Here is a 27492-nt window from a genome sequence, read left to right as displayed (position 1 = left end):
CAATGCAACCTTTGCCTTGGAATGTCTACACGCTCTCCTTGCTGCCATAGGAATATGGCTCCCTGTCTGACAGGCGCGTGCTGGCCCCTGATTCCAGCCTGTAGATGCTCTTGTCAGACAATCAGTGGCTGGCGTGCGTTCTCCTGGCCCCCGGAGCTTAAGCAGCAAAGCAGTCTTGCAAAAATCAGTTTGAGACAGATTTGCAATTTGTGGAACGTGAATAATGCCTGACTTCTTCGAAAGGAAACCTCACATCTTTTCAAACACAACAAACTTGACATTGGATTGCCAGTGCCTGAAGGCAGTCATTTTGGTACTTGCCTGGCTAGAATCCTGTTTGGGGGGATAGGCTGTTCTAGATGTGATAATGAGAGTTCAAAGGAGAGCAGCTCTTTTCACTGCCCAACAAAGTTCTGGCCTCAACAAAGCCAGAAGCTGCTGTCCCACAGTTTAAGGGTTCGTTTGTTTTTTGTTTTTGTTTTTTTTTTTTGTTTTTTTCCCCCTGGTGTGGAGGGTGGGGGCAGTAAACTCTTGGCTCTCCATCTGCCATAGAAAAATAACTTTTTTGAAGGCAGGGGTGGGTATGGAGGAACTATCTCATTAAGGGTTATGGGTAGGACCCAGAGACGTGAGTGAAGGGAGGGAGTGGTCTGCGGGTGGGGTCTGCCCAGCCGACAAAATATGGGGCTCCCATCCCCTGAGTATAACTTCACTCCGAGTAAGGAGAAAGACACCCGTAGTGCCTCTCCTAGAGATCCATAGAACAGAGAAAAGCGACCGAGATAAGAGTGGACAGAAGAGAAAGATATGTTCACGAAACGGCCCCCCGCCCTTGCTCCGGAGGAGCACAGTCGCCGAGCTGACGCCCCAAAGAGGGTAAGATCCACCCTCCTTGCTCCTCCAGCACACAGGTCGCGTGGCCCGAGTCCTGGTGACTTCAGAGTCAACCTTTTTCTCCCTGTCCCTTCCTCCCTTCATCGGGTGCCACCTCCTTCCTGTCCGTAGGTCAGTGAGCGCAGACTTCCCAGTGGCTCGCTCTAGTCCCCAAGCGGACAGTCCTTCACTCCTGTGGCTTGGCGTCGGAGACGCTGGCAGTCATGGGCAGGGTTTCCTTCAGCGTTAGGGTCAACTCGGTGCGGAGAGCCCGCTGCTCTTGTCCTGGGCGATGCTACCTTTCCTGCAGAGTCCCTCCAACCACCGCCCTCCAGGCACTGAACCGGCTTGGCTGCGCGGGGGTTCCGGGGGAGACTGCAGGTGGAGCCTTCGGACCCGGCCCCTCGGGGACCCGTGGCTTCCTCTCCGGGTCCAAGTTCCAGACTCCAGGCAACTGGAAGGATTGCTTTGGAGCCCCGCCTGCTCCAGACGTAAGCCTGCATCCCTACTGCGCGCGTCCCTACTACTCGGCGCCGAGACTAGGTCCCATTTGTAGTAGTGTCCTCCATTGGGGAATCAGTCAATGTCCGGGATGGCCCTATGCATTGGCACCGCACAACTAAGAGCTGGGAAAGCCCGGATCCCCTGCTCGCGAACTTACCCTGGGTCGGGTACCCGCCCCGGGCGCACCGAGCACCGTCTGTGGTTTGCGGCGGAGGATTTGAGCTGATGGGGTTTGGGACGGTTTTTCCCCACGCAGTTCTGGGAAGGGTTAGCCTTGCTACCAAGATCTGCAGAGAAAAGGAAGGACACTGCAGAGGGTCCCCCTGACCTGAGCCTCAGGAAACCCATTCTAGGTTACAGCCATCCTTGTCTGCTGTGTCGTTAGGGTCTTGGAACCTTCTGGTTACCGCCAGGATCCCAGTTGTGCAAAAGTGGACAGGACCAGTCAGTGCCAGCAGGGAGAGAGGGGTGGTTAGGAAGGCACCCGGAGGTGGTGTCCTGCCAGGTTCTGCTAGAGCTCAGTGCGGGACTTCCGTGCGGGAACTCTGGAGGCGGGAGAACGACAGTGGGCGCGCTTTGCGCAACTTCCCATTGGGGGGACCGAGGTGGGGACTCAGTTTCCAGATTCCCAGGAAAATCGTCCCAGCAATCCTCTCCCACGGAAACTTCTCAGAACTTCGCGCCACGAAGGCTTACAGAACAAGGTTCCAAGGGTCTCTACGTCCATGTCTGTGCTTTATAGTTATTCCATTTTTAAGATACGAAGGAATCTACTGATGGGCGCAGAAGTCCACAACAGAACACCAGAGTGCCACCGGAAAGGGAGCCAAGCTAGGACTCGCTGCTGCTTGTTGTTCAAGGGCACGTTTTGGCAGTTTTGAAGTTAGAAGTGCTGCAAACATTAATTTTGGCATATGTCCCAAACAAACAACAACTAGGCTTTTGGAGGTGTGTCACAACCCCGGAATACCCACTAGTCTTGTACGACATAATGCCCCAAATCAGTTTCTATAACAAGGGTCCTGGGGTTGATGTCTGTGTAGGTGCTCAGCTGAGCAGCTGGGACCTGCAGACTCCTGACAGCAAGAGCTTTTATTGGATGAAGTTATCTTTAGGGAGAGTAGAACTTGGAGTAACCGAATCCTCAGGAAACTGTGAAGCTTGTGTGTGTGTGTGTGTGTGTGTGTGTGTGTGTGTGTGCGCGGGGGGGTGGGTGGGGGGGTTGGGGGGGGCGTTGGCGGCGATCTGAAAGTTCCATGTGGCACAGGGTTACAATACAAATTAAAACCTAAATTGTTTTTCCAGTGAAGTAAGAAGACAGAAAAAAAATGCTTTATTAATCTCTTCATGTTGATTTCCAAGAATGAGGATTATTTTTTAAAGACACAGTATTGATTCCACCATAAACTTTCACCTTATATTTTTGGTTGTGAGCCTAGCCTTTAACGGCTGAGCCATCTCTCCAGCCCAAACTTTCACCTTAATGGTGCAGAAATCTCGGCGATAGCGGAGTGAACAGGCCTCTGTATCTGCCATATTGAAAAGGCAAAAGACGGCTGTGGGGGAGGTACTGTTAACTTCAGGATTGAACAGGGAAAGGTCCGGGCAGGGGCAAGAGGTGCACGCAAATGCACTTAGACTCAGAGTGGTCTAGGTGATGATCACCTCTGTTCAGGGTCTAATGCTCCAGGGAAATCATCGAGGCATGGCCTCAGTTTCCACGGAATGGTGATGATTGCTCCTGTGTTGCTGGTGAGACTCACCCTGTGCTGGTCTCCCTGTAAAGCTCGCTGTCTCTGGAAGGTTTCAGCATAGCCACTGGAATTTTGAGGCACCACTCTGGGGACTATGAAACAGGGAATCCCACAAGCTGATGAAGGACAGTGGCATCATGTCTGTACAGAGCTGGCTGTGCTTCAGACTTGAAGGGGAGTAATAAGAGTCACGGGTTTATTTAGAGCTGACCCCCCCCCCATACACTCACTCCCCCCCCCCCACTGTGTAACCATTTTCAGATAGACATTCCTTAAATAGTTGCATATTTGTGTACAGAGTTGAGCAGGAAGCAGACCCAACCTTTGAGGCCAAAAGGGAGGCAAAGTGAAGGTAAAAGGTAGGTGGTTTTGTTGTTGTTGTTGTAGTATGTTAGATATCCTCAGGCATAAATGAGGCAAGTCATCTGAGGCTTTAAAGAAAGCAGCCTTTAAGGCCTGTTTCTCCTCGTCTCTCCCTGACAGTGGAGGGGGTTCACTGTCAGGGAGAGAGGGAGACAGGAGGGCCATGCCTCCAGAGAGGGGATAGTCTCACACTCTGCTCTCTCTGGTCCTCATTACACAACTTCAACACGGAAATGATACTCTGTTACTTCTGTCTCTTTTCTCTTTACCCCAGTGTCCTTCAACACAAAGATCTGGCTCTCCCAGTGCCCGTCACAGGGGCTCCCTGGGGACTGGGGAGACACTGTGACACCAACTGCTCCCTGAAAACATCCAAGTCTGGCAATGCTTATTTGTCCTGCCATCAACAAGGACGTATCCATGCCGTGTTTGCACCATTTTACCCAGGCAAAAGGGAAGCCATACTGATTGGCTTTAGGGGAATGAACACATTTCTAGGTCCCCACTGAGAGGTCAGTTAAACTCAGACTTCCTTTGCTTTTTCCTCTAAGTCTCTCTTTGTCTGTCTGTCAGTCTGTCTGTCTGTCTGTCCCTCCCTCTCCTCCTCCCCTTCCTCTCGTACAAATACAGGAACTACTGAATGGAAACGTGCTGTAGAGAAGCATTGCTTATGAGGGAGAGCATGGTTTTGGTATCAAATCTCCAGCTCCAGTATTTTTTTTTTAAACTATCCATCTGTTTTTATTTTATTTATCGGTTCCAAGTTTTAATAACTCTATTGTTACTGTGGATGTGTGCACGGTGACATGAGGTCAAGCGTGCCACAGCCTGTGTGCAGAGGCCAGAGGACAGCTCTGCAGAGCTGGTTTTCTCCTTCTGTCTTTATGTGGGTTCCAGGGATTGAACTCAGGATGCCAGTGTTACAGCAGTTGCCTCCCTTGCTGAGCCATCTCACTGGCCCTTCCAGCTCTAATTTTTAAAGGCAGCCAGAATGTGGCCATGCCAAGTCATCTTGCCAAGTCTGTTTCCCCCAATAGAAAGAGGAGTTGGTATTATTTCCACCTTCAAAGACAACATGTGATGAAGGAAATATTTATTACAAGTAACTGTATGAATGCTTGGTGCATCCTGTAAAGCCTTATTAAATATTTAAGAAAAAACCATCACTGGAGTCGCAATGCTCAAGAAAAAATCATATATATTTAGTATGTACAACTAGACTTTGAAAATAGATTGTGTCCCTGAAGCCATCACCACAATTAGTTCCATGAATGTACCTGACACCTCAAGTCAGGACTGTGGCATTCCTGGCTTAGGAATGGGCTCTGCTTTAAGGGGGGAGGGGAGGACCTTTCTTCTCCAAATAGTCATTTACTTGATATGCTGGTATTTATAAGAATCAAGGCACTAGAATATTGAGTTTGATGTTTGGCACAAAATCCATTTGAGTGCTTGGTTTGTGTAGGTTGAAAATGGCTACCTGTCTTAGGGTTTTACTGCTGTAAACGGTCACCATGTCCAAGACAAGTCTTATAAAGGAACACATATATTTGGGGCTGGCTTACAAGTCCAGAGGTTTAGTCCATTATCATCAAGGTGGGAGGATGGCAGTGTCCAGGCAAGCATGGTACAGGCAGAGCTGAGAGTTCTACATCTTCATCTGAAGACTGCTAGCAGAATACTGGCTTGTTCAGGCAGCTAGGATGAGGCTCTTAAAGCCCACACCCACAGTGCCAAGCTTAGTCCAACAGAGACACACCTTCTAATAGTGCCACTCCCTGGGCTGAGCATATACAAACCATCACACTACCCAACCTCACTCTGTTGGATCCTTCTAGAACATGTCACCATTTGACAAACTGGATTTTACTTCCCTTTTTTCTCTCCTTCTATACTTTCATGTCAGCATTTTTTTTTTTTTTTTTTTTTTTTTTTTTTTTTTTTTTTTTTTTTTTTTTTTTTTTTTTTTTTATGAAGAGAGATGTTTCAGGGTCTTTGCTCATTGTTCTATGAGTGCCTGGTATCCGATGAATACCTAATAGCTACTTGTGAGTGGCTGGGGTCAATTTGGACCTAGTGAGAGGAAGGAAAGGTGTGGTGTTAGTTTCCAATGGCTGCTATGATAAAATGAAACAGCAGAAAAGCATGCGTGCACAGTTTTAAGGCTCACACATTTAAAATCAAGGTGTCCGTAGGGTCTTTGAGATGTTTATGGGAGAATCGGTCCTTTAGTCTTCCTAGCTTCTTCTGAATATTCCTCCGAGTTCCTTGGCTGGCAGATGTGTCAGTCTGATTGCTGCCTGGATTGTCACATGCCCTTCTCTACGTATCTGTCCTATTGTTTTCAGGACACCTGTCACATTGGATTGACAGCTTACCTGGAACTCACGTGATTGTATCTTTACCGTGTCTGCATTCCTTACTTCCTAGAAGTTTGTTCTCATTCTGCTCAGGCAAATATGCTTTAGAGTACGTAACACACATCCAGGTCATTATTCTTGCCGACAAGCGGGTCACTATGCTGTAGGAAGGTGATGCTTTACTAATGAGAGCTTTCTACCTGGCACTGAGTTGCGGGGCTCTTTCTCTGGTCGTTACCACGCCAAGATTTTTCTCTAACCTTTATGAAGAGAGGACCATGATGCCTCGGGGCACGGGTTGCTCTGTCTGTCTCACTCCTAGCCCTTGCTGAACTCTGCTGAGGGGTGTCTGGTACCTGTAAATTTTGTCTTCCTCTCATCCTGCAGGCGGTTGCCCCGGTTGCCCTGGGCGCCTCTCCTGTGGGACAGTTCTTTATGTCCATCCCCTCAGAGCATGCGTGGCAGTTCCTGATTAGGCTGGCAGAAGGTAAAGAGAGGTTCTGCAGAGACCCATGTCACCATTCACCAGAGGTGCTGATGCTGTAAAAAGCTCAATGTGATGTGTGTGGAGAAGGCATGGTACCAGGCTGACTCAGAAGGGGAGACTAAAAATAAAGAGGCAGGCTGGAAAGGCCGTTTTGGTGCCACCCGTGAGCTTGCTTAGCTCAGGGTCCTTTAGGTCAGTGACATTTGAAGAGTCCTTTCTGTTTCCAGTAGATGAGGGGAGTTGTAAGGAAAAGTCCTCTGCCACTGCATAGCACCTATCTCTCTGAAGCCAGACTTGGCAGTTCATCATAGTGCCCCTGCAGCCAATTAGAGACAACATCAGGAGGCTTCTGTTTTTGCCTTTGATTTTCTCAAACAGGATTTCATGTAGCCCAGGCTGGACTCTAACTCTACATGTAGTGCTGAGTCTGGCCTTGAATTTATGATCCTCCTGCCCTACCTCCCAAGCACTGGTATCACAGGCGTGTACCACTATGTTCAGTATGACAATTCCAGGATCTCATACTTGGGGACTCCATGACCTCCTAAAGGGTGAAAGATTGACATTGTGAATAGTTTGGTGCGACTTTTGCCAACTAGGACAACACAACTACCTCACGGGGGGAGGGGGAAGCAGAAGCCAAGTGTGAGATCTTTGAAGGATTCTTGGGGGACAGTTTGGCATGGAGAGGAACAGATTCTCCTATCCAGTTGATAAGAACATATATGCTGGGCATGGAACTAGACACTTGGACATCTACTGGTGAAGAAAATGAAGTTATGTGCACTCGGGAAGCTCAACTTCTAACTAAGCAATCAATCCTGAAACAGGAATGCAGGGAAGAGAGACTTGGCTAAAGATCCTGTCAGCCTGCCTGACCTTTACCCAGTGACCCGAGTGAGCACAGTGACAGAGAGGACTCTGCTCTAGACTGTATGGCCTGGTGCCTTTTGTGCACTGGTCTTGGGTCTGGTGTTAAGGATCTATGCTCTTTCGTTCTCTGAGTTGGAAACGATCAGCTAATTAGGTAATCGACTGAGGCGTCTGTTCCACCTCTGGAGAAGTTGAACATGTGAAATCTCGTGATGAAAATGACACCATTCTCTTTTGCTGAGGATCTTCAGGGCTTATCTTGATGGTACCTGATTATCATCTTTGTCCGATTTAGAGTCTCATCCTGCAGGCAGGCAGGATGCTTTACCTCTGGGGTGTGTCGTGGAAGCCAACCTGACATTGGTTTACTTAATATTTCTCTTATCTTTAAGACAATTTTTGTCCAAGCCAAGGGACATCAGAAGTAAGAGTTCAGCATGAAATGAAATGGATGCAGGATTCAGCTAGCCTCTCTTCGCTCTGGTTTTCTCATGTGTGAACTGGGTCCCGCTTTCTGTGTGGGAGAGCTGCACTTTTAATGTGGTGGCGGGGAAGTGAGCAGGGCGTGTTGCCAGTTGCTCTCTTCTCCCCCGCCTTGGCCTTCCTGACAGTTCCAGGCACTTTCTTCCTGACACCAGATTCGTGGGCTTTTTATAACGCCATTTCTCCAACTCCCTGACACCAACTCCGTGCAGACAATTCAACTCCATTCTGACGCTCTACCTGGAGTTAAAGGGCTTGTCCCTCAAGCTACCTTCACACGTAGACAGCAGGTCCCCAGCTGCCTAACTTCTGACTGATGAGCTATAAGCCAGGGAGACGCCACACCCACTCCTCAGGTGCAAGGATTTGGTAGACTGACTCCCAGAGCTCAGAGAGATGTTTTTTTTTTTTTTTTTTTCTTAAAAGTTACTGATTTATGATGGAGGGTATGAAGGAAGAGCCAGGAGAAGGGATACAGTAGGGTTCAGGTGTACCCCCTATGACATGTGGATGTATTAGCTAAACAACTCAACATCCAGGAGCTTTTAAGGCACAATTGATTGTTAATTAAATTCCCAGCATCCCCTTTGGGGAAGGGGACTGGAAACTGCCAGCTTCTAATCAAGGTCTGGTCTTTCTGGCAACTGGCCCCATCCTGGAGCTATTTAGGGACCCCTCAGGAATCCAGAATCATCTCATTAGAACAAGAGGTGACTTTATCCCTGCTGTCCCTCAGGAAATTCCAAGGGAGGATTCAGGAACTTTGTGGGAAGGGGATGTGGAAAATGCACAGGAGGGCTGCCTGGACAAGAGGCACCCACACAGGCAGACCTTCAGGTTGGTTTCCCTCTCAGCGAGTGGTTTCCAGTGCTTGTTATCCTGAGCCTCTGCCAAGGACAAAATTGCCTGTTCAGCACCCAGAGAAACCCAATCAGAGAAAACTCGGCAGGCAATTTCGATCATCACAGCCCGTGTTTCTCCGAGGGTCCCTGCTCTGGCTAGAGGTCAGAACTGAAACTATGCATGGATGTTGGGAGGAAGGGACAAGGAGCAATTACAGAAACAGAGTCTTTCACCACATGGCCCAGAATCAAGTTGGGAGACGTGTGCTCGAGGGTATCCCCGTGGAAGAACTTGGTACCAGAGAAAATGCTTCTCCTTAAATGGCTATGAATTTAAATTTATGAACTAGGGGAGAACAAACAAAATGTCCTCAGAATAGCAAAAGAGCCAAATTATCAGGTCACAAGAGAGAATTCTGAGGTCTCTAAAATTTAGGAAGGTTGGGTATAAGAGAATTTCTTATGAAGAGCGAGCTTAGTTAGCCCAAGCTAGGACATCTACCCTACCCTACCCTACCCTACCCTACCCTACCCTACCCTACCAGACAGCCCTGGGTGCTTCAGTCTCTCTACCACATAGGCAGCTGGCTGGGTGACCTCTGAAATGTTCCTTTCCCTAAGAGATGATACTTCTCCCACAGACATGTGGAGAGGACTTGGGAACGAAGGCTTCTTGAGAGTCGCTGGGTAAATGTAACATTTTCCTTGTAGTTATTGTTTTCAGCTGGTACATTTAGCTGCGTGTGTCCTAAAATGATATCTCTCTTGATATGAAATATGAATGTTGGAGAGTCAGCTGTCCTCGAGGAAAAGATTAAAGGAAGAAACGCTGCTGTTCAAAGCCAAGTCTCTCCCATGAGTAAGACAAAAACAAGAGCAATCAGAAGTTAACGTGGGCTCTGCCCAATAGAAACACAGTAGCCACAGATACTGCCTATTGTTGAGCTTACAACCGAACCCAGTGAACCAAATTTAAGTAGTTAATTTTTTTTTTTTGGCTCAAAATCTCCAGTATTTTATAGTTCTAACATGTAGCAAATATAATTATTAAATACTTTACCTTGTTTTTCTTGTAACAAATCTTTATGCTTCATAATTCTTCTATCTAGTATAAATTCAAACCAGCGACATTCCAAGTTCTCAGTGATCGTGGCTACCGTGCAGCTCATTGAGTAACGCAGAGGTACTCAACGGCTGTTGACACAGGATCATGGTAAAGGAAGCCTTCAGGTCTGGTTAAGTTGACAGTTATGAGAAGCCAGCCTATCCTCGGTTATGTGGGTGTGTGGGAGATGTCATTACTTAAGTCCTCTGAGAAGTAGGCCTCACAGGTCAGTGTTGTCAGACAGTAATATGATTGATTACAAATGTAGGTGGGGGGATGTAGGTGGAGTATGTAGGTGAGGGGATATAGGTGGGGGATGTAGGTGGGGGGATGTAGGTGGGGGGATGTAGGTGGGGGGATATAGGTGGGGGGATGTAGGTGGGGGGATGTAGGTGGGGGGATGTAGGTGGGGAGATGTAGGTGGGGTATGTAGGTGGGGGTATGTAGGTGGGGGTATGTAGGTGGGGGATGTAGGTGGGGGGATGTAGGTGGGGGATGTAGGTGAGGGGATATAGGTGGGGGATGTAGGTGGGGAGTATAGGTGGGGGGATGTAGGTGGGGGAATTTGGTGGGGGTATAGGTGGGGGGATATATGTGGGGGGGTATATGTAGGGGGATGTAGGTGGGTTGTGCCTTGAAGATGCAAGAGGGGACTGAGAAATGCAGGCTGCATTTGCAGCTTGAAAAGACAGGTGGTAGTCTGCCCTCAGTCCCTTCCAGAGAAGCCATCCTCAGGATGCCTTGATTTAGTCCAATGAAACTGATTTCAGGCTTCTTCCTCCAGAAGAAAAGAGGACATTGCTTTCACTCATCAAGCCTGTGGTAATATGTATAAGAAAACCAATATATCGCTAACACATTACTGCTAGCATCCTTCTCGGGTCATCTCTGAATGTGTTCCCTCGAACTGCTTCAACTTGGCTTGAATTCAGATATCCATGGCCTGGATGCCTGTCTGTTCTTCCCAACCCCTATGCTGGAGTCCACTCTTCCTTTGATTCATTTGCTGCCTTTGATGGCAAAGTTCAGTCTATATCTTACCTGACTTAAACAGGGAAGAGAGGTTTTTCATAGTAGGGTACTGTATATAGCAGAAAATAAACAGAAGTTGGAAAAAAGCTATCATCTCTCTTGACAATTGGCTTAATTGGGGAGAGAAAGCTAAAAAGTATTTTCTTTAATTGATTGCGTGTATACTGTATGAGTGTGGTACATGTGTGTGGTAAACTGAGTATATACACGTGTGTGTATGTGTGTGTATGTATGTGTATATGTGTGTACGCGTGTGTATGTATGTGTATGTGGGTGTATGTGAGTATGTGTGTGATGTGTGTGGTATGTGCATATGTGTGTGTATGCATATGTATGTATGTGTATATGGGTGTATGTGTGTATGCATGTGGTATGTGTGTATGTGTGTGTATGTGTATGTATGCGTATATGTGTGTATGTATGTGTATGTATGTGTGTGATGTATGTGTATATATGTTTATATGTGTGTGTGTAAATATATGTATATGTGTGTGTATGTATGTGTATATGTGTGTATGTGTGTGTATGTGAGTATGTGTATATGTGTGTATATGTATGTATGTATATGTACATGTGTATGTATGTATGTGTGTGTGTGTATGTATGTGTGTGTATGTGTATATGTGTGTGTATGTGTGTGGTGTGTATGTGTGTATGTATGCGTATATGTGTGTATGTGTGTATGTATGAGTATGTATGTGTATGTATGTGTATGTATGTGTGTGTGTGTGTGTGTGTGTGTGTGTGTGTGTGTGTGTGTGTGTGTGCACATGCATACATGAGGCAACCACAAGTCAATTTCAGTTGCCTTCCTTAATTGCTTTGGCTATGGAGCCTCCTTTCCCCACTCCAGTGCTAGGTTTACACACCATGACCCTGCTTTTACCAGGTCTTGGGAGTCAAACTCAGGTCCTCATCGTGTGTGGTGGGTACTTCACTGACAACCATTTTCCTAGTTCCTAAAAAAGTATTTTTAAGACTAAAGCCCACTAATTTAAAAAAGTACTGCTATGAGAATCGCTAAGTTTTGAGTGTCAATCTATGAACGTTACTGATGTCAACACAAAGTGCTGGAGGGCCATCATCTGGAGGGCCTGGTCTCCCTGGGGCTGTTGGACCCTCTTTCAGTTTCTAGCTCGGTGCATCTAGTACAAAATCCATAGTGCATCAAGTCCTGGGTGCTGCTGGGGAATCACTGACCTTCAGTTGGAGCTCGGGGTGAAGCCTCTATGTGGAGGGAGACAACATTTTCTGGGAAAGACCCACAATGACCTTTCTGCTCAGGGATACAATCCTCCCATCAGCAAGCTCAACTGTCACTGGAGAATTTAGGGGTGCACTGCTGGTCCTGTGGCTTTCTTCCATTTTGTGTATCCCACTCTGAGGTCTAAAGAAAATGAAAACCTCGAGCTCCCCACATTTCAGCTAAAAATACCTCTTTTGCCACAGGCCAGTTGGGTTCTCAGATTTCCCAGCTGGAGTGACATGGGCCTACCCCAGTGGAAAGTCTATAAGCAGAAAATACCAGGTTAAAAATAACGCTGGGGAGACCCTGACAAAGCCCTCACACCCAGCTGCCTACTTCCCAACGATAGGGTGGGGGAAGGGAGGGGCTGTCCAAGGCCACAATGGCAGAAGGGTGCTCACTTCATTCATTTGCTCTGCCTAGTAGGGAAGGCTCCCTTGCTCCCTTGACCTGGCTTCTGGGGTCACACCCTAGTTTTGATGAATATGGCCCTGGTGACTCTTCTCCTGCTTTCTGTGTAGCACTGAAACTGAGCCTCCCAATCCGTTTAAAACTAAAAGAGAGGATCAGACATTACCCCAAGCTCCCGGGGAAGAAATTGCCTCTTTCAGGGCTGGCAGCATGAAGAAGGGGTGGAAATTTTGCTTAGCATATAGAAGGCCTAGTTCAGTCCTGCAATGAAAAAAAAAAAAAAAAAAAGTAACAGGAAAAGGAAGACCTCTCCCGGGGAACTTACCTCCTCCCAGTGAAGAAAATAAAATATATGGGCTATTTAAAAATATTGCTAATTAATTAAAAATGAAAACAAACATAGGCATATGTAGATGGATAGATGGCTTGATTGCTTGTTTTTTGACATAGGTTGTCACTAAGCAGCCCAGGCTGGTCCCGAACTCCCATCGCCTTCCGGCTCCGAAGTACTAGAATGCTAGAATATGCCACTCACCTGGCATATCTCATTTTTTACTTAGAGAGAGAGGGTTCCCTTGGAAAGTGTGTTGTCCTTTTACTTACATTTCTAAAACACACAAAGAAGCACCAAAAGTATGTCCAAATAACTGCCCTCCCACCCCCAACCTTTTGACACTTTGGGGATCTTTTGACATCCTGTTTTGTCCTGTCCTGTCCTGGATGGGAATCATCCCTTTGTCCAGCAAGCCCGTACAGAATCACCTTCTTGTGTGGTCGTCAGTAGCTTTCATTAGTTATCAACTGTCTTGGTTCTGTCGTGCTTGTATTTACACAAACCTTACTTTCTTTAATACTGGTCCCAAAGAGCACAAGTGATATTGCCAGCAATTCAGACATACCAAAGCAAAGTGAGCATGTGCACCCTTTAAGTGAAACAGCCTATGGTGTTTTGTTTGTTTGTTTGTTTGTTTGTTTGTTTTTGCTTTTCTTTTTAAGACAGGGTTTCACTGTGTAGCCCTGCCTGTCCTGGAATCCACACTGTAGACCAGGCTGGCCTCCAACTCAGATTTGCTTCTACCTCCTGAGTGTGCTGGGATTAAAGGCATGTGCCACCACTGCCCTGATGTTTGGGGGTTTCATAAGAAAGGAAAAAGTCACATGCTGAAGTTGCTACAAAAAGAATGAGAACAAATCTGTCCCAGAAAAACTGATGAATAAGAAAAAAAAAAAACTTGAGGGGGTGGTTTGCTGTCGAATTGCTACTACAAAGTTATTACTACAACAGCCACAGTGCATCTGTGCACGTGCTTAGTCAATGTGCTAGACACATTCACCCTAGGTCTGTATGGGCTCCTAGGGAGCGGCACTATTAGGAGGTGTGGCCTTGTTGGAGTAGGCGTGGTCTTGTTGGAGGAGATGCGTCACTGGCGGGGGGAGGGGGGGAGGGGCGGGCTTTGATGTCTCAGAAGCTCAAGAGGAGGCCCAGTGGTTCATTGTGTCTCCTGCTGCCTATGGAGTAAGATGTAGAACTCTTAGCCACCATGACTGCTTGTGTGCTTCCCGCCATGATGATAATGGATGAACCTCTGATACATAAGCCGACCCCAGTGAAATGTTTTCCTTTATAAGAGTTGAATGGTCATGGTGTCCCTTCACAGAAATAGAGATCCTAACTAGGATTTGCTTATCTGTAGATAAGGAAACTGCCTGGGGTGTCAAATCTCCCTCTGGCTCTTCTGCCTTCTCTGACCCCATCCTGACTCTCAGCATAGTGTCTGCACAGGAAAGTCTCTCATCAGGGTTAGTATGGAGAAAGGGACACAGAGAGGCAGGAGGGAAGTAGAAACTTCTTATTTTTACATTTTAATAATACAAGTTTATTCCCTTAGTTCCTGAATTGTGCCAGCAATTGTACGGGCATGCATAGCTCACAGTAACACTCTGGGGTCGGGAATATGTGGACAAGAATAAGGGAAACAAGAATAGGAAGATATAGAGAGAGTTTTGAGACATGACTTGAAGCTGTTGTCTTCCTCTTTGACCTTCTCCTGAGATGCACGTCCACCCCATTAAGAATTAATGAACGCTTAACATCTGCTGTAGTCCTGGTATCAGCAGCATAAAACATTAGACATCCAACACATATAAACACACACCCCTACTAACTCAAAGCACTTCAGAAACATGGCTGTAAATTAATTATTTCTATTCTCATTAGCTTTCCAAATGAAAGAGACTCAGACTGTGATTTATTTATTCAGCCTTTGCACAATTACTGAAGAATTACTTTTAATCTATTTTTCCAACACTAGACTGTCTACTTTCCCAGCTGTGCTCCACAAATACTTGCTGTTTGAGTCTTTCCAGGTTATTTCAGCTCCATCAGTTTGTTGTGTGTGTGTGTGTGGGGGGGGGGGCTCACTCATGTGCTCCTGGTCTAATGTAGATTTCCTGTTCTCTTTGTCTTCTCCCTCTTTCCTTCTTTCTTCTTCTCTCTCATTCTCTCTTTGTGGTCCTTATCTGTGACTCCAATCCCAGCAACTGAAACTCGGCCTTTTTCTATTCTCCCCACTAATTGGCTGTAGACATTTTATTTAACCGATAGCTTTAAATTGGGGAGCAAGATTTATATGGTGGGCGGCGGTGGCACACGCTTTTAATCCCAGCACTTGGGAGGCAGAGGCAGGCGGATTTCTGAGTTCAAGCCCAGCCTGGTCTACAGAGTGAGTTCCAGGACAGCCAGGGCTACACAGAGAAACCCTGTCTGGAAAAAAAAATTATATGGCATCACTTGGTTTATATATTTTAAAGAGGAATAAAAAGGTATAACATAGATCATGTTTTAAGGATTTCAATACTTTCATTGTGTTTTCCTATTCCTCACCCATTGCTGAACAACTTAGTTTGAAATTTGTTTGGTGAACAGAACAAGATGAGGTACAAGATATAAGAGCATAGAGGTTGCAGACCACACCCCATAGAGCATGACTACTATGATAGGATGGTAACTCCAAGAAATAAAGATTATGTGGATAGACGGTTGGCCTAAGGTGATCCATGTTCAAGTAGAATTAGAGAAACATACATACATGTGGGCATCCAGCAACATTTGGGAACATGCAGAGGATTAACATGGCGTCCATCTGGATGACAGGGAGGAGCAAGACAGATTAGGTACAGGGTGGATGATTAGCCAAATAATCAAACAGGAGGACAATCTAGATCTCACACTCTCAGAGAAAAGAGTTTAAAATATAGAGGCACAACACTGCTTGGTGACACAGAATTAGAAATGGCAAAATGAGGGTAATGTAAAGAGACATATATAACTAAACTTAGATTGTAATTGTATCAGCTGCTCTGTGTAGACACACTTAATGTGCCCAGGAGAGGAAGGAGGAAAGATAGATATATAATCTTCAAAGTCTTGACTCCGTCTAGGACATGCCTCTTAAGGTTCCAATCCCTGTCAAAATAGCACCTTGAACTTTGGACTAAGTGTTCAATACAGGAGTCTGGAGGTGTGACGAGAATTTCATACACAAGCCATATATACATACATAACATGTGTATGTACAAAGCTCATGCATAACATGGATACATGTGTAGTATGCATACATTTGTATAGCATGTGTATGTGTGGAGGGCATGCACTGTATGAAACTTTCAACTCTAATTCTATGTGCTGAGAGAAAATGGCAACTAGGACAACATTCCAAGACAGAAGGGAATGCCTTGTCAGTTCAATGGGATGTTTCTAAAACATGAATTTGTTTAAGTTCCATGAAGAAAGAAGAGATTGAGGCAAATATAAGATTCAAAAACCTTTGCTGGAAGAACACAGGGATACTTCCAGAATGCAGTGGGCATGTGGGGGGGGGGCAGGGAGGTAAGCTTGAATGGATTCCCAGGGGCCAAACAGATGGCAGGTTGAATATGGAAAGAAATAATGATATTAACGTATCACAAGCCATTGAATAAGATTTCCTCTGTGTGTGTGTGTGTGTGTGTGTGTGTGTGTGTGTGTGTGTGTAGGGGTTGTTTGTTTTGAGACAGTGTCTCATGTATCCCATAAAGTACTATGTAACTATGTAACTAAAGGTGATCTTGAACTTCTAATCCTTCTACCTCCATTGGTCAAATTCTGGGATTCCATGCTGGGCTTATTCAGTGTGGGGTTTGAACCTAGTCTTTTGTGTGCTAGGCAAGCACTCTGCCCATTAAGCAACCCCATGTTGAATGAAACAGGAAACCATGAATCTGCTTTTATTTAAAATAATAATAAAAAACCAGAAAATTTGAAAGGAAGGGATATTAACAAAGATCAAAGCTCCTTGCTATGAATGTCTTTTAGTAACACCAGAAGAATAATGTTAAAATTGGGAGACTTGCTTCACACACTCTTATTATGTAGTTGATATGATTATCATCAATAAAAGTGGGCAAACATAAAAAGCAATGGAAATATAATATCACTTTAATGATGTTTCTTCTAAAGATGTCAAAATTTAACATTAAACATTAACTGGGGAATATTCTAGAGAATGACTGATCAGTAATTTACAAAGTATTAAATTCATGGAAATGAGACTGAAGAATGAATAAGACAAAAAAACATGAAAACTTTGTATTGTCATAATTATAAAGTTGCCCTTCTTGGTTTGTGATGTACCATTGGAGCTACCAGAGAGTCCTGAATGGGGCCTGAGGATTAGATGGCAGACATGCATGGGTATAATTTCTTGGCTTTGATGGCCATATTTTGGTCATTTGGGGGATGATTCATGGCTGTAAGAACTATCTATTAGTAAATTACAAAAGAATGGGACATCTAGGAAGCAGTCGAGTATCGAGTTACTTGAGTAAAAAATTCTCCATACTTTTTTAAAAATCACTTTCCTCCAAATGTATAGGCATTTCAACTTCTTTTAAAAGGAGAAGAAGACATTTTTGCTGTCACTGTCTTTTTTCACTGTTGTTGTTCACTTGTGTATATACATGGAAAACGTTACAGCTATGGAAATCATTTTTTTCCTTGGTAATAAACTTAGTATAATGCTAATAGGCAAGCTGTTTTGGTAATTATAAAATAATATTTTAAAAATACTTTAGTTGAAAATAGGATTATTTATAATAGTTAACAACCATAACTTTTAATTGTATATTTCTTCCAGAGTTTAAAAACTGATAGATCAAGGCAAGTATTAAACATTAAAAGAAAATAATTAAATTAGCTTAGCCTGCCTTGGTTTTGACCCGAGGATTGGCCTTTGTATAGGCAAATTTGGCATATTCGTCATATTAAATGTATTTCTAAACATTTATCATTTCTATGTTTTGTTTTGCCTTAAAATACAGACAACTTTAGCACTGGTAATAAAAATTGAGACAGCTGAAAGATGGTACATATTCTTTGTGAAATATATTATCATCTGAAAATTGTTTCATTGTTAAAATTACCAACTCTGAAGAAAATGTTGGAACAAAATTGAAAACCGTGATTGATGGAGCTCTGGGATATGTACTCTTGAATCCCTTCCATCACCAACATTTCATCATTTCTAAGAGTTGTTATGTAATTCTTCACACTGTGGATATTCTGGCCACAAAAGTCAAACATTTATTACCATTTAATATCATAAGCATGAATTAACATATTGAGAAATAAAACTGCCAGCGGAAAGAAGTTGGTATGTTCAATTATTTGTTTAAGCCTGTGTTGTGTGTAGCTTTTGCTACTCTGCCTAAGCTCTGGAACAGAGCGCACTACCTACCAGCCCCTGTTCTGAGAATATTGGATCTACAGATGACAGACACTGACACCCACAGTTGTTCAAGTCCAACTTGCCTTTTCGGCACAGTCGATGGGTGCTACCTAGAGAAGCGTGACCCTATCAATACTCAGCTCCCCACCTTCCACCTGACCTCGACTTTAGTCCCAGCTCAGCATCCCAACAGTCCACCTGTAGAAGTGGCCTGTGGCCACTCTGCCCAATATCTGCCCATGGCTGCTTGGCTTTCAACTCTCCCTCCCTCTCTCTCCTGTGTCTGTCTCTTTGTACAGGGACCTGGAAGTCCAGTCTATTCCTTTCGCCCAACAATTGGCCCATGGATTCTTTACTGATAGATCAAGAACCAACTGGGGAACAGGACCTTAGCATCAGAACCATCCCTACAAGGCTGAAATAGTTCTGAGATTTATTTAGAAGTACTAGTAAGAAAGCATTTATTGATACTTTTTGCCAAAGTTATTTTAAATATTAGCTGTTTTTCTCTTCTAGTTGAACTGGACATTTTATTAAAAAGAAGAAGTCAGTTTTTCAAATTATTTTTCACATTATAAATCTTTTACTCCCTTCTTTTTTTATTCTTTGACAGAGTCCTAGGCTAGGCTGGTCTCGAACTCATGACAATCCTACTACCTCAGCATTGTGAGTGCTAGGATTACAGGCACGTCCATTACACTCGGCCTTGTACTCCATCTCCACAGCATTTATTAGGTGGATATGTAGGTCACTGATGGCTCTTTTTCTCCCCAGCCATACTGCCTTTGCTGGGAACAGGGGCTTTGAAAGTTGCTTCTACAGCTTGACATTTTCTTGTGTGTTTTGCAGATTTTATTGTGAGCTCATTTTGTGTGCGTGTGTGTGTGTGTGTGTGTGTGTGTGTGTGTGTGTAAAGAGGGTTCTTATGTAAATGCAGAATAGCTCTCTTTTGCTTCTAACAGGCACCTTGAGGGTTTTCATCAGTCTGGTATCTACTTTTCAGATTATTTACTTTACTTTTTGAGATCATAATATAATTACATTATTTTTCTCTTCCCTTTCCTCCCTCTAAACCCTTCCATATACCTTTCTTTGCTTTTTTTTTTTTTTTTTAAAAATTGACCTCTTTTTAAAAATTAATTATTGTTTTAAACACACACACACACACACACACACACACACACACACACTGATTTCTAAATATGTGATACAACCTGCTCAGTTGTCTAATGTTGACTTGTATGTGTGTTTTCAGGGTGGACCATTTGGCATTGGTTAACCAACTAGTGTTCTCTTTCCTGGAAAAAACTATGTTTTCTTTTCTTAATGTTCCTTAGTTGCCTGTAGTTCTTTGTGTAAGGTTGAGGCCTTGTGATCATGGGATCATGCCTACTGTTTTTGTCCGTGCTCAGCTCATGTAGGCAGTCATGTTGATGAGACTTTATTGTTGTAGCTTCTGACATTACTAGGAGACACAGTCTTACAGCAAACTCACGAATCCTCTGGCCTTATTTCCACCCCTCTTCCAGAGCTCCCTCTTCCAGAGTGATCCCAAAACCTTAACTGGGGGACTTCTATTATAGCTGTAGCCCTTGGAACTTGGTTCCATGGCTCTTCATTTTAATTGTTAGGGTTTTCTGAATTATTTTCTGTTGCAAAGAGACTTTTTTTTTGATACAGACTGAGGACTACACTTATGTGTAGGTGAAAGGACAAATACTTAGAATGTAAGGAGGCAAGCAACTAGCACTCTACTGAGTAATGACACCTATGAACCACAACAACGATAAGTACACTGTCGCTGTCTTCAGACACACCAGAAGAGGGCATCAGATCAGATGGTTGTGAGCCATGATGTGGCTGCTGGGAATTAAATTCAGGACCTCTGAAAGAGCAGTCAGTGCTCTTAACTTCTGAGTCTTCTCTCCAGCCCCTAAAGAATATTTTTAAACCTTTATATTTTTTCTATTTTTAAAATTGAAAATAGATCTTTTTCATAGACTATATTCTGATTATGGGCAAGTTTCTGATTCTTCTGAGATCCCTTCCGCCTCCCCTTCTACCTAAATCCATATCCTCTCTCTCTCTCTCTCTCTCTCTCTCTCTCTCTCTCTCTCTCTCTCTCTCTCTCTCTCTCCTATGTCTTTCAAAAATGTTCACTTAATTGCCACTTTCAGGGGACTATTCAGTGGACCTTTCCAATTTGTCTTTCAAGGAGGATGCAGCAGTGTGCAAGCTCTGGCTTTGATCAAAACTCTCAGTTCCAGCTACTGACCCAGACCTTTTCTCAGGTCCCCTGTTCTCTTCTCATTCAAACCCGGGGTCCAAGTCAGCTGGTTCTGATGTGCCACCAAGTCATTTTCCCTTTATCTCTTCTTTCCAGCACCACGTTAATGTCAACCTTCACCACTCTGCCCTGATGTTCAGTCTCCTTCTCTTGTTCCCAGAGATGTCTCTTTTTCTTAGGAATTTATCTACACTGACATGAATAATCGTTGGCAAGTGATTGTTCCAGTGATTCCACTAAAAAAGAGGAGGGAGGGACTCGAGCTGACAGAGATACTCATAGCTATATTTTTATATATTGTGCATTTCCTTAAGCCCCTGTGAGAGGAGACTGCTTTCCTGACTTTAGGGTTGTGGCAACACTTTCAACCCAAGCTACCTTGAACTGCCTATGGGGTTATTAGGAGATGTTTTCCATGTTTGATAGGACTCTGTTGACTGTGAGTTTTAGAACCCTCTTAGAATTGGCTCCATCAGAGAAGAGGATTTACATGGGTGAGCTAATACTTCATAGATCCTAAGGGCAGGAAGCAGGCAGACACCAGAAGGAACTAGAAGTTGGAAAGAGCAGGCTAATAAGAACTGAGAGACAAGAGCAAACTCAGCTGTGGGTACCAGCATTTCCAGGAGAGAAGCCATGTGCCTCTGCTGGTCTCTTCCAAGTGAGGATGTTGCAGAAATCCACGTGTTGATGGGGTGCACCAGATCATTTCTCTTCTCTCACCACCTCCCTTATTTTGGTGGACTCTGGTCTCCATCCATATCCTCCACTGATTCTTTCTCCTGCCTTTGCACCTTTGATGGATGCTTCCTTATGTTGGGATCTGTAGTGCTCATCAAGGGGATGTCCTAGGCATTTTCAGGGCTCCAGCCCACTCTTTAATTTGTTCCTTCCTGACAGTATTTCACATAGGCCCTGTATTCTCTGCTGTGTTTTCTCCCTTTCTTTTCTTCTTGGCCATCTCTTCTTTTTCCTCCTCTTTCAAACTTCCTTCTGTGAGGTTTTCCATAGAGGGAAATATGAAGTCATTGGATTACAAGTCTACCAAAGGCCTTCATTTTTAAATAAATCGTATCTCTCATTAGTCTCCTGATCTGCTAATTTTTTACTAGGAAGGTATGAGCCTGTAAAGTCTATATATAACCAATATTTGGACTCAGTCTCTTAAGGACTGCCCAGTTCCCTTTCAATATGCTTCATTTGTTTTTGCTGTATCTTCCTTTATTCCTAATTTCACTAATTTACTAAGGAGACACATGTGCAATATGAATGAACTTACCTATAAGAACCATGTTACCTCAAAAGTATTGCTCGGGAACTTTATGCTGATTATTTAGCTGTTCAATATATCCGTCGTTTCATTAATCATGTGGCATAGTTGTCCACTCTTTTAGACACCTTCTGATTTTTCTTGTGTTGACACAAGAAATGATGATGATGATGATGATGATGATGATGATGATGATGATGATGATGATGATAATCTACCTCTGAGAAATTTCTCAGACTCTTGACCACTTAGGGGCAGTAAATACATTTGTTCTCTGGCATCATACCCTTTCTAATTTAAGATCCAGCCACACCTTATTATCTATTAACTACATAAAGGTTTTTTTGTCTTTCTAGTCTTACCAGTCTTACCAGAGTTGAGGATAACTCTTTTCTATACCTGCTTATTCTGACTTTCAGGATTATGTTTTTTCTTTCTTGTTTTTCTGCTCAGTTGGTCAACATTCAGCTTTTTAAGGGAATATAGCTCTTCTTCTAGTCCGGTCAGCTTTCTGAGCATCAGCCAAGCATGTTTTTCAAATCACCTGGATCTCCCTTGACTTCTGAAGATAAGCAGACCTTGCAAAAACTGAGTGGTCACCCCAGGCATATTCAGTTGCCTTTTGGGCCTTTACATTTTAACAAAAGATCTACTGAGTTGTTTTTCTACTTTACCCTAGAGGGCACATGACAGAGGGCACATGACAGAGGGCACGTGACAGAGGGCACATGACAGAGGACACATGACAGAGGGCACATGATGATTTCAATTCTTTTTTATTTTGAAGACAACTGTATATCTTCCTATATCTGAATCTAAGAATTAGGTCTCTAAAGATGTCAATTTTTGTTCGTAAATTATTTGATTACTGAATCCAGTGGCCTTAGGCGTGCAAGATGGAAGATGTCTGGAATTTGTGGACAAGTCCTATGGTTCTGAGGTGCTGGTTGCTCTGTTGCTTTCATTCCATGGCCCTGAATGTAGTTAAAAACAACAGAACAGGATTTGGATCTGATTCCTTCTAATACTCATCCTAACACTGCCGATAAACAAAACTCAAAACTCACACTTATATTTTTGAGAGACAAAGGGTCCTAGAGACTTTGCATTTTTGGTGTAGCATAGTTTGCCCTGCTCCCCCAACCCTTGAGTAAGGCTTGTTCCCAGCTCAGCATCAAATGAAACAATGGGCCAGTTTTCTCTGGAGCCAGCAGAGCCTACAGAATTCAAAATGTTACATCTTACATAGAGCAGAGCATGCTGGGTACTTGTCTACCAGGGCTGAGAGCCTCGTGTCTTTCCTGTCTAAGCAGTAGTTCATGTATATATGTGTTTTCTCTAGTACTTTCTTCTTACTCTTCCACGAGATTCCAAGGCTGATATGGTTGGTCGTGTTTTAAAGGACTTAAATTATAATACTCCTTATTAATTAACTGATTTTGACATAAAATTTTGTTTCTACACACTGTTTTGAAATGAAGGTGTGCTTGTTAGTTTTCGTTTGTTTGTTTTCCAGTTTTGCCCATTTGATACAAGAGGGTCACCTGGGAAGAGGGAACCTCCGTTGATAAAATGGCTTCATAGGATTGGCCTGTTGGCAAGTCTGTGGGGGCATTTTCTTGATTAATCATTGGTGTGAGAGAGCCTAGCCCACTCGGGGTGGTGCCACTCCTGAGTATATGCTGATATATATCAGCATATACTCAGGACACACACACACATATCCATAGAGATAGAGATATATAAATATGGAGAGTAAACTATAGGAAAAAAAAAGGCACCAAGCACCCTTCTTCAATGGCCTCCACTTTAGTAACTGACCCCAGGTTTCAGCTTGAACTCCTACAGTGACTTCTCTTTGAGATGGACTGTATTTGGGACCAGTAAGTCAAATAAATCCTTCTTCCCCAAGTTGCTTTTTGGTTACAGTGTTTAAATACAGCAGTAGAAATGAAACCAGGACAGAAGGGTAAATGACCCATTTCTGTGTGGGGAAAACACATAATCCTGTTCTTATCCGGAAGACCTTAATGTTAGTTAATGGGAGGAAAAGCAGGGATGTGCTGTGGAATGGTCCAAGTGGTGTTTAGCTAAGGGAGCTGGTACCCTTGAATTTGCATACATATAATTACCTTTGTTAGTTTCTCTGTCTGTCTGTCTGTCTGTCTGTCTGTCTCTCTCTCTCTTTCTGTGTGTGTGTGTGTGTGTGTGTGTGTGTGTGTGTGTGTGTGTGAATGTTCATGTTTCCACCAGCTGAACACATGCCCAGGCATGCCAAATATCTTGAAATGCACAAGAGTCCACAGGAAAAACTGACCTGCTCAAAAGACAGTGATGTTAACTTCCCTTACAAATGCCTCCTGTCACCATTGAGATGCATTGAAATGTGTGGACAAGAGTTCCAGTTATCTTGTGCAAAATGTTGTCTTACTTGTGCCTTTGACTGATTGATCCTAGTCATTTTAAACTTGCCTATATTGCTTTGTCCCTGGGTATTGGAGTCTACCTGGAGTGGTGATGTTGTTATCTCCTTAGAGGAAGGCTATAAAGTAAGTGTCTGAGGGTCAGGGACTATGTCTTCCTCATCCTTGTGTGCCTTGATCACACGTGTACAAAAACAGCCTAGGAATACACATTCCTGGAATAAGCCAAATTAATACCAACATGTAACATAGGTATGCTTTATTATGAGGCTCTCAACACACAGTTTTGCTTTACTAGAAATTCCTGATATATGGCAAAAGATGCAACGCATATTAAGTTTGGAATTCATCCTCTGCTCTAGGCATTCAGAAAGAAACAGCCATTTTATCCAGCACATGCCATCCCTCCTAGTGCTTTTTCACAGCAGGGTCCCTTTCAGCAGGTGGGGTCGGGAGGTTAACCTCTCCACATCTGTTTATGCTTTGCTCTGCATCAAAATGCCCGAGATGGGTTGTCGTGGAGCATAAAATCCATTTGGTCGAGTATGCTCTCCTTGATTGTTTTCAGCTGTACAAATTCAATATTTTAGATGTCTAGTCCTATTGCCAATCTCTCCCCATCTGTAAGTCACAGGGGATCCAGCGACAGAGAATGTGTGAGTCAATTAAATCTCTCCAGTTTGTACAAATTCCGTAGAGTCCACTTGGTTATCTGAAAAAGAGATGGTTTCCTTTTACTATCTACCCAGCTTCTTTAGCTGTGAATTAGCATAATCAGGATGCAAAATTTAAAGCATTTTTTTTAACAAATAAAAGGCAAATATTTAACTTCCCAAGGAATGGATAGTCTAACCTTTCTTTTGTTTTCCTTTCTTCACCTCCATTGTTTTAAAAGTTCACATAAAAAATAAATAAAGAAATAAAGAAAGATAGAAAAAAAAAAAAAACCAAAGAAACAGATCTTTAAAACTCTCCATAAAGAAAGAATTCTGGTATTGTATCTGTCTTCAAGGAAAAATTTTATTACCTTTAGGTTGTATTTCCCATGAAATGACAGCATTGAAATATTTGAGGAAGGATTGTTCCTGTCTCCCCCTTCCCTCCTCCTTCTCCTTCTCCTCCTCCTTCTCAGGATAAGGAGAAAGGGTCTTTGGTATGTTTGTAACTTTTATGGAAATATGATCCTCCCATCTTGCTCTGAAGAAAACAGGGCACAAGGATTATCTTGTTGACTCTGAAGAATAAAGATGATAACTTTTTTCCCTAGGGAAATGAATGAAGCAAATTCCTTCCCAGCTGCTTGACCCAGAGAGAAATCAGGTCTCCAAACTTCACGAACTTGTACAAAGAAGAACAAAAAAATAAAAACAAACAAACAAACAAAAACCCAACCTTTTTGTTTTCTTCACCAATTTCATTGAATTTTTTTCACATTTGCCATGGTATCAAGGCATGTAAGTTTTGGTTTCTAATTTACATATATAGGCATATGGTTAGGGTAAAGGAAAGGCTTTATAAGGCCACCTAAACTTCCAGTGGTTGAGACAATTACATAAGTCATCTCTGAAACATTCCAATCTGTTCTCTCATAGCTCAGACTTGAGCTGAGCAATGCCACCTTGAAAACAGGGACACGGATATGACATATTGTCTGCATTATCGGATAATTATTATCTCGTCTCCGGGACAGAGTAAACATTGTGTTACACAGTCTTGAGCTTGAACATCCATTCTTGGATGTGTGAATAAGTGTCTTGGGAGAGGACTGTCTGGTGCTGTTGTAATTTTCAAAGGAGAAGCTGTGGGCAGGGTTGGCTTGAAGAACCATGTGTTCTGGTGTGAACTCGGTAATTTCATTTTGAGAGAGGGCATGGAGTTGTTTGAACCTCATATGTTTCAATTAAATGCCAGAAAATGGGATGAAAAGACTTACTGAAAACCAGATGCTCATTCTCCGTGCCTCTCGGGTCATTCAAAACAAACATCACAACAAAAGGCACTTGAGTCTAGTGAAACCGGCTGATGGATGATTTGGGAGCGTTTTGTTTACTGGTACAGTGGAAGCAAGTGTGGAAAGTTGACAGATGGTTGGTTTGAAAAGTACCTACATTATTGATCTCTTATTCAGCAAATCTACTTTTAATTCATGTGAGGGACACTTTCACGGCTGATTAACAACAGTGTGGTGTGTGTAGCTTACACAGGCAACTATGCATTTTAAGTTTGGGGTAGCAATTGTTAACGCTTGGTACACACTGAGTGGAGATAGAATGAAGAGACTCCATTCCTATCTACTACTGAAAGAAAAAAAAAAAGTCAAAGCACAGTTGGGGCTGGTGTTTGGGCAGGAGAATGGTCCAGCCTGAGACTCCAGTGGGAGCTCAGTATCTGCACCAGTGAGCCTGTGAATATGTTGATCTGTGTTGGGCCTTGGACGAGGTAACTCCATTTAACCTGCGATCTTCAGTTAATGAGTTATCTAAAGGCTGGGAGGCGTTCTCTGGAGGTGGAGACTTGCTAATCACGCCCTCTACCTGTGTGCTACTTGACTGAAGATCGAAGGTTAAATGGCATTACCTCGTCCAAGGCCCAACAGATCTGTGATGCTATCCCCACAGAGATTCCATGAGCATCTGTGTCCTGTGGAGACCGCAGGAGTAGGAGTGACTTACAGTCCTTGCAGCATGTTACCTGCTTTGGTAAACGCATTTGTAGCTCTCCATTTCCCTACCTTAAGAACCACAAGACTAAGTTTCTCTCACCCAAACGTAGCCTTGACTTTGGATGACTTTTAAACTGTGATTGATATTGTAACCCAGGTGTCTGTGGTGACGTCATTTTATTCTGCCATAATTTTAAGGAGGCGCTCACCTTCTCATTGTGTTTTAAGAACACCTTTTTAAAAAAGTTAATTGGGTGCTATAATAACTTTTAAAGCAATAACTAACTTTAACTAATCCACCAGATGGCTATCAGAATTAAGGTAACCCTCTAGCAAGGAATAGTTGGACACCCCAAACTCTCAGACTCTTGGACTAACTGTCCTGTCTGCATCATTTCATAGTGGGATTAGGCATACAGTGATTTTGGTATTAATATTTAATGACACCTATGGTATAGAGACACATTTGGCAGGTAGAATTAACATGCACACCACACAGAGCCTGGTGACTGAAATGGTTTACAAGGTTACCTAATGTCTGGTGCTAATGTAAACAAATCATACCTGAGGCAGTGCAATTGGAACATCTGCTCATATGATGCTGTAGCATAAGACAGAGCATACCTCGCCTCTTTTAGACGGTACCTGAAGGTGAATACTCTTTCTTAAGAACTGATTAGAGGCTAAGGATGGCATTTCCTTTGTGACACCTTGGAATGATCAGAGAATGTGATGTGTGTGTGTGTGTTTTT

General features: G+C 43.5%; 1 protein-coding gene across 3 annotated transcripts in view; it reads left to right on the top strand.

Moving 5' to 3' along the window:
* The first annotated feature begins 692 nt into the window (after nucleotides 1–692).
* Corin (corin, serine peptidase) overlaps nucleotides 693–27492 on the top strand; it is a 192418-nt gene continuing 165618 nt past the window's right edge. Inside the window, exon 1 of one of the 3 annotated variants that reach the window (XM_034508910.2) lies at nucleotides 693–876. In XM_034508910.2, the coding sequence (XP_034364801.1) occupies nucleotides 808–876 (69 nt within the window). In that variant the 5' untranslated portion in view covers nucleotides 693–807. Of the gene's footprint in view, nucleotides 877–939; nucleotides 1365–27492 lie in introns of those variants that run through there. The other 2 variants (XM_034508909.2, XM_076938624.1) reach the window with 2 other exon arrangements.

The sequence above is a fragment of the Arvicanthis niloticus genome, chromosome 7 (assembly GCF_011762505.2).
Source record: "Arvicanthis niloticus isolate mArvNil1 chromosome 7, mArvNil1.pat.X, whole genome shotgun sequence".
NCBI classification, from domain to species: domain Eukaryota; kingdom Metazoa; phylum Chordata; class Mammalia; order Rodentia; family Muridae; genus Arvicanthis; species Arvicanthis niloticus.
The sequence above is the reverse complement of the archived record's forward strand: the minus strand, read 5'-3'. Positions and strand labels throughout refer to the sequence as shown.